The sequence below is a fragment of the Myotis lucifugus genome, unplaced genomic scaffold (assembly GCF_000147115.1).
Source record: "Myotis lucifugus unplaced genomic scaffold, Myoluc2.0 scaffold_190, whole genome shotgun sequence".
Classification (NCBI taxonomy): Eukaryota; Metazoa; Chordata; class Mammalia; order Chiroptera; family Vespertilionidae; genus Myotis; species Myotis lucifugus.
The window spans coordinates 1459333-1469556 of record NW_005871238.1 but is presented as its reverse complement, the minus strand read 5'-3'; the positions used below and the strand labels follow the sequence as shown (position 1 = coordinate 1469556).

Genomic DNA, 10224 nt, shown 5'->3' with positions numbered 1-10224 from the left:
TGGTATCTTAGAAATGAAATGAACCAACAAAGACAACAAATTAAAAAAGTAAATAAATAGGCAAAGAAATAAATCAATACATATATGATTGTATGTCTTAGATCAGAGGTCGGCAGCTTTTTTAGCTTTGAGAGTCAATGGGATTAAGTAATGTCTGGGGTACCAATGACACTGGAGGCCTAAAACGGGTGTGGGGAGGGTGGTGGTGCGGGAGAAGGTAGAAAGGAAAGGAGGAAAGGGAGAAGGGGAAAAAAGAGTATAAGAGTTGGGGTGGCAAAAGGGGAAACGTGGAGTGTGTGAGGAGGTGGGTACGGTGAGAGTGCGGGTAGCCATGACTCGGGCCCCCCACGGACCTGGTTAGAGGCGGATGTGCTGGGCTAAGCTGGCTCAGAAGGCTTCCTGGAAGAAGGAACCGTGAACTGGGCTGTGAATCAGGCTGTGGGGAGCTGGTAGAATTGCTTGGGTGAGTCAGGGTAGAAGCTGGGCTGTGGAGGTGCTGGAAGACCAGGGAGGGGTTTCGCCTTTGAAGGAATGGAGGGAGCTGGAAACAGTGTGGGACATAGGGTGAGTCAATGGGTAGAAGAGTTTGAAGCAAGGAGTCTGATAGAGGGTGTAGGGAGGCAGCTGCACAAAATTCCAGTGACCCTCCACATTGGGGCCTGAAGATGTGCTGGGCTCAGAAGTGGCCTGGTAATCAGGAGCTTCCAAAGGCTGGGCGCTGGGAAAGGCAGAGGCTCCTTCCTCAGAGGGCATCTTGTCACTCAGTGTCACCTTGGTTCTCTGATCTCTATCACTCCCTGTGTTTCTGTGTCTAAGTTGTTTTTGTTTTTCTTTATCAGTAGTTATCTCATTTAGCAATAGTTTGTTGAGTATTTTCTGTTTTTCTCTCAATTGGGCTACATGTTGTTGACAAAGAGAGGTAGTGTGACACATGGCCCCTGTTCTCTAGCTGTGACAGATGAACACACAGGAAATGCATGGGACCTACCAGGTGCTATGCTATTAAATCCCAGGAGGTGTGCAGACATTAAGCAAGGAAGAGAGAATTGAAGCTTGGGGCAATCAAGCAAGATTTCCAGAGAAGGTTGGAACTTTAATGTAGACAGCTCAGGTTTCAAAATTCCGGCTCTGCAGTTTAGTAGCTATTTGGCTCTGGGCAAATTACTTAAACTCTGGGCCTCATCTTCATTTGCATGAGAGAGATAACAAGGCTTAACTTTCAGGGGTTTGGGATGTGTTTCAGTGCTAGAAAGAGGCCACGTGGTCAATGAATAGGAAGTTTCCAATTAGGGCAATACTTATTATTGAAATCGTCACTACTAATGATGACCAAAAGTTTGGGTTTAAGTAGAAGGAAATTGAAGACAGGAGAAACACATCATGAGCAAAGCCATAGGAATGGGGTTTGGCATGACATGTGCAAGACACTGATTAGAATTTTTAAATTCTCCACTTCCTGAATATAAATAGATCAACAGTGTGAGGGGCTGCCACAAAGTCAAGTTGGATGAAGACTGTAAAGAGGCCATTTGCCTGGAAGAGGTCATTGACAACCCTTGAAAGAACAGCGTTGCCCTAGCCAGTTTGGCTCAGTGGATAGAGCGTCGGCCTGTGGACTGAAGGGTCCTGGGTTTGATTCTGGTCAAGGGCACATGCCCGGGTTGCAGGCTCGATCCCAAGTGTGCAGAAGGCAGCCAATCAATAATTCTCTCTCATCATTGATGTTTCTATCTCTCCCTTCCTCTCTGATATATATATGACAGCTTTAACAAAGAATAGCTATGGAAGCATTTGTGTCTCTGCATCTATGTGTGTCACTTTATCCTTATATGCCAGTATCTTTAGGTTGTGTCCCCTTCTACCCTGAGGCTCTCTTCCTTTTGCTGGCAGGACATGGAACGAAGGCACCAGGAGAAACTGAAGTTGCAAGCTGAGATTAAGCGCATCAACGATGAGAGCCAGAGACAGAAAGCAGAGCTGCAGGCTCAGGAGAAGCTGGCAGACCAGATGGTGATGGAGTTCACCAAGAAGAAGATGGTAGGGACCTGCTTTCTGACACTTAGGACTTGTGGCCAGGAATGGAAGGTCTGTCATGGGGAGAGGCAGGCCTGAGAACTGAGGGAACTCGAATGTAAGGCAGCCCTGTCTTCTTCTAAAAGTTAAGTCCTAAGTTCAAGGGCTTGGCTTCTTTTTCTCTTCATCTCGTCCAGTCCACTTGTTCATTAATGGAGAATAGCCTGGAAAAAACACACCCAAATTAGGGTGTTATTATCATTGTTAACACCTTTGATTAGAAGTTGGGATGAGGGTCAGGTGCAGGCAGGAAAGAAAATTAAAACTATTGGTGAAATTAAAGTTTCTGGTGGATTCCTCATGATCTGGATATTTATATTCCCATTAATCATGAGTCAGCTTTCCATAAATTTCTTGTGAAAACTCCTATATTGGGCATCCTGTATTGGGTGCTGGACTAGAAAATAGAGTCTTCCCCATCCCTCACTGTAGAACCCATAGAACAGAAGGCAACACCTGCAATGGTTACTGGGAGATGAAAGTCAGGAATGTGCAGGCTCATTCTAGGGCAAAATGGAGTAATGGAATGATTGGCTCTGTGAGGAATGGTGGGCAAAAGAAAACTTTTAAGCACCATTTTAATGGAGCGAACACGAATTTATGGGAAAAGAAAGGGAAGGACTCAAGGTGGCAGAAAATGTATTCAAGTCTAAGTGTGTTGGTCCTGTCTCTCCTCTGGTTTTGAGGTTCCATGATGACAGAGGGCACATCATACTTCTCTGTAGTAGTGAGTTTTAATGACGGACAAGGGGAGGAGGTGGTTATAATTTGAAAAGGCATAGGTGATATACCTACATACTCCAAATGCAAAGCACAGGAAGGAAGCTTAACAAGGCCTGTTAGCTTTGGCTTTCTTGTTGGATGCAGGGATATGCAGGGAACAGAGTGAGAATGCATGAGGGGCATAGGTGGTTCCTGCATAATAGCGATCACACAGCTGCTACTTGTTGAGAGCTTAGTCTGTGCTCAGGCTCTGTGCCCAGTGCTTCACAAGGGTTGTCTCATTTAATCATTACAACCTCCTCGTGAACCTAGTCACTGATTGATTCAAAATGTCCTGAATGCTTCAATGTGTGTCCAGTGTCAGACTAGGCTGAACACACCTAGGCCAATAGAACTCAGCGGCTACTTCCTTGAACACGTGAAGGTGGAGTCGGAGTTGGTGAACAGATCTGTTGGCTGCAGCAGAGCATCGGTGGTGGCCGTAGTAAGAAATGAGGTGATGAGTGACAGGGAGCTGAGAGCAGTTGTTGGGGATGCCTGGGACCTTGAGCAGAGCTAGGAGCATGGAGCAATGAGAAATCACCATAGAGTTCTGGGCAGGAGTGGAATGTGCCTGGCCTTCATACATGGAGAGAACATAGACGGGAGGAGCTGCAAGAGGAGGATGACTGACGAAGGGATCAGACACCCGGGCATGCGCACAGCCCACTGTCAGTGTCCAAGTGTATCACAAGCCCTTCCCTGACCTCAGTGGTCTCTGTTCTTGCAGCCAGTGCTGCCTTGTTAGAGCTAATTGGCTATGAAAGCCTCCATAGTTCTCTGCCCTGCCATCTAGAGCAAAGGGGGAACAGAGAGACCAGCTTGGCATACTACGGCCAGTGTGCACAGCCCACAAGCAGGCAGTCATTGTGTTGCACAGAAGTCTGGGTAGACAGAATGAGAGCTAAGGAAAGTTGTTTATGGGAAGATCACATTTCCACGCAACCCGAGCCATAAGTCTATGACTGCCCTGGAATGGTGGCTGGGAAATTGGATTTAGTAAGCTTTCAGGGATATATCTGTTCTTTCAGAGGAGGAGCAAAGGGAGCGAATTGTGATGGTTCAGTCCTTAGGTATCTGCTAACCGCTGTGGGATTGCCCAAAGCATGTTGGCCGTTTGCCCAGGGACTAATGAGATAACCTCCACCCGCTAAACTTTACAAGACAGGCAGGGAGCCACAGCTGTTACTTTTAGAAACTTGGCCCAGTGGCCTTGTAACTTGGAAGCTGTGAAGTTGGAAGGAGCATGAAGGCTGTGCTCAGGAAACCTGCATTCAAAGCCTGTTTGGTTGCTGACTAGCCGTATGCAGTCTTGGGCAGGACCCTTAATCTCTGTGAACATCAGTTTCTCCATCTACAATATCGATCTCATGAGATGCGAGGACCCTCTGGGCTAACACAGGAGAAAGAGTTTTACAAATTTGCTAATTGGTTTCATGTCCTTGCATTGCTAGTCAGTTCGCTGTACAGGGAGGAGTCAGGTGATGGGGAGATACGGGACAGACTGCTGCGGGGGCTCCGTTTCTTTCTGCAAGGCTGGGGCATGGGAGACACCCTACAAAGCCTTTCTTGTTGGCAGGCTCGAGAAGCAGAGTTTGAGGCTGAGCAGGAGAGAATCAGGAGGGAGAAAGAGAAGGAGATCGCCCGCATGAGGGTCATGCAAGAAAAGGCCCAGGATTACCTGGCAGAACAGGTACCTGTTTAGTTTCTACTTCCTCCCAACTCTTCCATTCCCTTACCTCTTCCTGTGGCAGCCTATCAGATGGCCTGGAGGGTGGAGATTTAGAAGGAATTATCGAGACCCCTGTCATCGAAAAGTGAAGGGCCGGCCTGCTTCTAGTGTCTAAGGCAGCAAGGCATTATGGGCTTAAGGTCCAAGAGAAAGTTTTTGACTGTTTTATAAAGAAATTTCAAGTTTAACTAATCATTGAAATGTGTTCCCAGAGGAAACCATAACATCTCCACCATTAGCAGTTTTTAAAATTAGAAGCAGTTGCAGGACTACCTGGAGGTGTCTGAGGTCCAGGAAAAGCATTGGGATGAGTGAGGTGGAAGGACAAGATGATCCCTCAGGGTACCTTCTGACCTGAAAGTTCTTTTACTTTTAAATATATTTTTACTGATTTCAGAGAGAGGGAGGGAGGGAGAGAGAGAGAGAGAGAGATGGAAACATCAATGATGAGAATCATTGATCAGCTGCCTCCTGCATGCCCCCTACTGAGGATGGAGCCTGCAACCTGGGCATGTGCCCTGACCAGGAATCAAAACCATGACCTTCCAGTCCATGGGTCGAGGCTCAACCACTGAGCCACACCGGCCGGCTGCCCTGAAAGTCCCATGACAGGATTGCATTTATTCTTTCCTAGAATAACCTTGCTACTAGAGAAATTCACGCAGCTTCTCAAAGCAGCTGTGTTAGTGTCAGTCTTCATCTCCCTGCTGCAGTTTCATCCACTGAAAATCATTGATCAATTCCCAAAACTTCTCAGGCTGTGTGGGAGTCTGTGAAGGGGTGTCTTCCCCAGGCACCTGGTCCCTGGGAGATTGTTTTGCACCCTCACTGGTCTCCCCGCCCTCTCCTTTCCCAGGATACCTTGCGGGCAAAGCGCAACCAGGAGGTTGCAGACAGAGAGTGGCGCAGAAAGGAAAAAGAAAATGCGCAGAAGAAGATGGAAACAGAGGCCAAACTGCGGAAAACTCGGCAGGAGCAGGTGGCGTTCAAGGAGCACACCCTGGCAGTTCAGGTGCAACGGGACCGGGATGAATTCGACAGGATCCTTCGGTAGGAGGGGTGGAAAGTGCGCTCTCTTTCCTTGCACTGTGGCAGGGATGCCCACAGACAGATACACATCCACATCCACCTTGCCCGGGTGGGTGGGGTCATTCTAACCAGATGGATGATTGAAATATTTCAGACACTTGAGCCAAGAATTTTATTTGATTTAAATATTTTAAAATTGATTTCAGAAAGGAAAGGAGAGGGAGAGAGAGAAACATCAATGACAAGAGAGGATCATTGATTGGCTGCTTCCTGCAAGCCCCCCACCAGGGGTTGAGCCCTCAACCCAGACTGGGAATCAAACTGTGACCTGCTGGTTCATAGGCCGAGGCTCAACCACTGAGCCACGCCGGCCGGGCGAGCCAAGAATTTTCTGATTAGAGAATTGGAAACCTGGAAGTGTTGAAGGAATTGGGGATTATTGGGATTATGTATCTGGGAGTGTTGAAGGTGTAAGAAAAGGTATGAATCTTGTCCCTTCTGCCATCCCCGCCCCCCTCCGTGTCCCCCTGCCAGTTAGGGATGAAATTGCAGCAGGAAGGGGAGGAGAGATGAAGAAAACTTCAAACACTAACGGTTGTGAGTCGTTGGAGCAGGGCTTTAAGGGAGGTCTTTGCCCTTCAGTTGACAGATATGTACTAAGCACATGAATTCAAGGCTCTGTGCTGGGCGCTATGGGACATGTTAGGGACGAATAAAACACCGTTCCTGCCCATGCATGTAGGAAGGATGTGAGAGACTCGTTGAGATGGGCCTCACCTATACTTATCCATGTCTCCTGCCTCCCCAGCTCTTTATCCTTTTTTGTTTTCTCTGATGGACCAGTGATAACTGTGACACATAAATGAAAGCTAAGCGTTCACGTCTCTCAGGATCCCTGCCTCAAAGTGGTCAGCGGTCCTAGCTGCTCTGGTTTCTATCAGGCAGATCTGCCCCTGGACGTGGCCCCTGGGGTTCTCCGGCTCTAACCCTTCTGGTCTAACTGGGAATGACTCCATTTTTGCTCTATGAGATCGTGAGATGATAAGATCAGAACATTTCCAAAGGAAACAAAGCAAACAAGATTTTAATTGGGGCGGTAACGATACCAATTACTGAAATTATGCTCAGATGAGTAGAGAGCGAGTGGCACAGCCCGACTTTCTTGGTCTACATGCTCTAGGTTCCTGTTTTTTTTATTATTATTAAATATATGTTTTTATTGATTTCAGAGAGGAAGGGAGAGGGGGAGAGAGATAGAAACATCAATGATGAGAGGGAATCATTGATCAGCTGCCTCCTGCACGTCCCCTACTGGGGATCGAGCCCACAACCCGGGCATGTGCCTTTTACTGGAATTGAACTCGGGACCCTTCAGTCCACAGGCCGACGCTCTATCCACTGACCCAAACCAGCCAGGGCTGGGTTCTTGTTCTTGGTACAGCCTGTTAGTTGCTGCTGGACCAGGCTCGGAGCCTTGGCCAGAGATAGAGCAGGTCCATAGGAATCTCCGTCCTCGGCAGAGCCAGGCTCCTGGTCGTTTATTGGACTGTGGGCCCCCAGCCTGTCCCAACTGGCTGTGACCCCTTTGGCTCTGCAGCCTCCCTGCCCTCAGTGTTGTGCCACGGTCTCTGGGTACCTGGTAAAGAAGGCAGCATCCTTACGGCCCCCAGAGATTCTGCCCCGGGGCTCCAGTCTCCTCTCCCTGTGTGCCCTCCCCAGCCGCTGTGCCCTTGGATAGCTGTGTTGCCTTTAGCGGGCACTAAACATTAATGGAAAGAAATGAAAGGTCCGCTTCTGTCACTGACCCATTTGTTTGTTCTTTGCTTTGTTCTTCTGAAGCATACATAGTAGTCAGTTTTTTAAAAAATATTTTTTTTATTGATTTCAGAGAGGAAGGGAAAGGGAGATAGAAACATCAATGATGAGAGAGAATCATTGATCAGTTGCCTCCTGCACGCCCCCTAATGGGGGTAGAGCCTGCAACCTGGACATGTGCCCTGACCCTGACTGGGAATTGAACTGTGACCTTCTAGTTCAGGGGTCCTCAAAATTTTTAAACGGGGCCAGTTCACTGTCCCTCAGACCGTTGGAGGGCTGGACTATAGTTAAAAAAAAAAAAACTATGAACAAATTCCTATGCACACTGCACATATCTTATTTTGAAGTAAAAAAACAAAACGGGAACAAATACAATATTTGTATTTGCATGTGGCCTGAGGGCCGTAGTTTGAGGACCCCTGTTCTAGTTCATAGGTCAACGCTCAACCGGTGAGCCAGCCACACTGGCTGGGCTTTAGTAGTCAGTTTTTAAGGCTAGACCAACCCTTTGGAAACTTCCATTTTACCCGTTGTCCCAGGCTGCTATCTAGATCTAGTGTCTCCAGGGCCAGGTGACCACCATGGTGGGTGTCTTCCAGCGCCAGGAGCCTCTGCCATAGCCACCATCTCCTATTTCCAAAGCACGGCCTCCTAGGAGATGGCTAGAGGGAAGTGAATAAGTGAAGCGGTGCTTTTGGTACCTTTGTTGGGGTGTGAGTGACCCCAGGAGAGGGCTGGAGCGTGGTCCCTGAAGCACATCCCCCGGAGGCCCCGGCCCAGGAGGCGCCCCCTAATGGGGGGCAGCTCAGCCCAGCCCATGCCACACCCCGTGTTCCCCGCCAGGGCTCAGAGGGAGCAGATTGAGAAGGAGAGGCTGGCGGAGGAGAAGAGGGCGGCGGAGCGCATGCAGCACGCCCAGGAGCTGCGGCGCCAGGTGCGCGAGAACCAGCAGAAGCTGGTGCAGGACCGCATCGCCGCCTTCGAGGAGGGCCGGCGCCTCAAGGAGGAGGCCCAGCGGCGCAGCGAGCGCATCAATGACGTCAAGAAGAAGAAGATCGAAGAGCTGAGGTACCCTTCCCCGCTCCTCTTCCGGGCCCCAGAGCGGCGGAAGGGCCGGGCAGCTGGGATTCCCGGATCGCAGGGCACGAGAGAGGCGCCCAGGGGTGTTGCCGTCTGCACGGGGCTCCAGCAGGATATGGGGGCCCGGGTCCTCCTGGCTCCCTGGGACCTACTGGGCAAGATGCTGGGGCTTTGACAGGAACATGTTTGGGGGATGAATCCTGGGAGTGGGGTTGGGGGGGTGCAGGGTCCCAGGTCTGTAACCCCACCCAAAGCGCACCCACTCCCCGCTGCCTCCTCTCTGGTGCCCCTCCCCTTACACCCTCCCCGTGTCCCCCGCAGGGCCACCGGCCTCCCCGAGAAGTACTGCATCGAAGCTGAGCGCAAAGCCAACATCCTGCCCGCCACCTCTGTGAGCTGAGGGTGCCTCCAGCTACTCTGGGTGCCTCCAGGGGGAGGTTCCGCCCAGGCCCTGGATGTCCGTGACTGCCGCTAACCTAGACGTTTAGTAGTTACAGATTAAATCTATTCTACTCTAAGCAGCAGCTCCGTGTCCTCTGTGGGCATGTGGCTACTCCAGGGGATTGCACGTGCAGCAAAATAGGTTCCAGGAGACCCAGGTGTGCCTGGCCATGCTCAGGGGCCAGATGCAGGGATGCTCTCCACACTGTCCTGCTCAGCCCGGCGGTCCCTTGGTTCTGGTGTCTCCTGGCCTTTTGGTGAGCCTCTGGGATGCTGCCATCATGTCAGCTTTCAGCGCAGTCTAGCCTCTGCCTCCAGTGCAGGCCCAGCCCCCGGCATTCCAGGGGTGAGTCGAGGAGCTGGAGATGCGCTCAGGGAGGGGCTGGGTGGATGGGGAGGAAGCGCTCGGCCATTAGAAACAGAGCTCTTCTGGGCTCACGCCTATGACTCAGACCACATCTGTGAAGAGGGTGGTGTCTGAACCCGGACTCACCCACCTGTCTCAGCCCTGCCCTGCCACAGCCTTTCAACAGACACTGCCGTCCCTCAGCAGGGCACACCCAGGGTCCCTGCTCACCCTGTGGCCCAGTCCCCTCACCCAAACACAGCTGCCCCGTCACTCAGTGGCTGGGCAATGCTTAGTCCACCTCACTCTGATGAGTGGCGCTCCCTGAAGCCACTGCTGCCTGTGCTAATACTCTAGCCCAGTGGTCAGCAAACTCATTAGTCAACAGAGCCAAATATCAACAGTACAACGATTGAAATTTCTTTTGAGAGCCACATTGTTTAAACTTAAACTATATAGGTAGGTACATTGTTATTAACCTACCTATATAGTTTAAGTACTGTTGATATTTGGCACCTCCCCCGCGCTGCATATCCCGTGGCCCGACCGACACCCCCCCCCTTCTTCTAACGCCACTTCTTAAAAATAGACTCGCCCAGGCCGAAAACCGACTTCTGCGCATGGGCCACGAAGTTTCAATCGCACTGTACGTGCGCGCCCGCATGTGGTATTTTGTGGAAGAGCCACACTCAAGGGGCCAAAGAGCCGCATGTGGCTCGCGAGCCGCGGTTTGCCGACCACTGCTCTATCCATTCATTCGCTCATTCCACACTTCCCGAGTCCCAAGGATGTGCTAGGGATGGTCCAGGCACTCAGTGAGCTCAGCAGACCTAGCTCCACCCTCACAGAAACTTCTCCTTGTTTCTGTCTGTTCTTGATTTGTGTCCCCCCCCACCCCCCCAGCTGCTCCCAGCAGATTTCATAGTCCCAGCCTTTTGGGGAA

At 50.6% G+C, this 10224-nt stretch overlaps 1 protein-coding gene across 2 annotated transcripts in view; it reads left to right on the top strand.

Annotated features, from left to right (window-relative positions):
* Window positions 1-9012, top strand: part of CFAP45 (cilia and flagella associated protein 45) — a 19442-nt gene extending 10430 nt beyond the window's left edge. The window contains exons 7-11 of one of the 2 annotated variants that reach the window (XM_023760712.1): window positions 1891-2037; window positions 4415-4528; window positions 5424-5617; window positions 8258-8482; window positions 8816-9012. In XM_023760712.1, the coding sequence (XP_023616480.1) occupies window positions 1891-2037; window positions 4415-4528; window positions 5424-5617; window positions 8258-8482; window positions 8816-8894 (759 nt within the window). In that variant the 3' untranslated portion in view covers window positions 8895-9012. The remainder of the gene's footprint in view (window positions 1-1890; window positions 2038-4414; window positions 4529-5423; window positions 5618-8257; window positions 8483-8815) is intronic. The other variant, XM_023760713.1, reaches the window with a different exon arrangement.
* Window positions 9013-10224: the final 1212 nt, after the last annotated feature.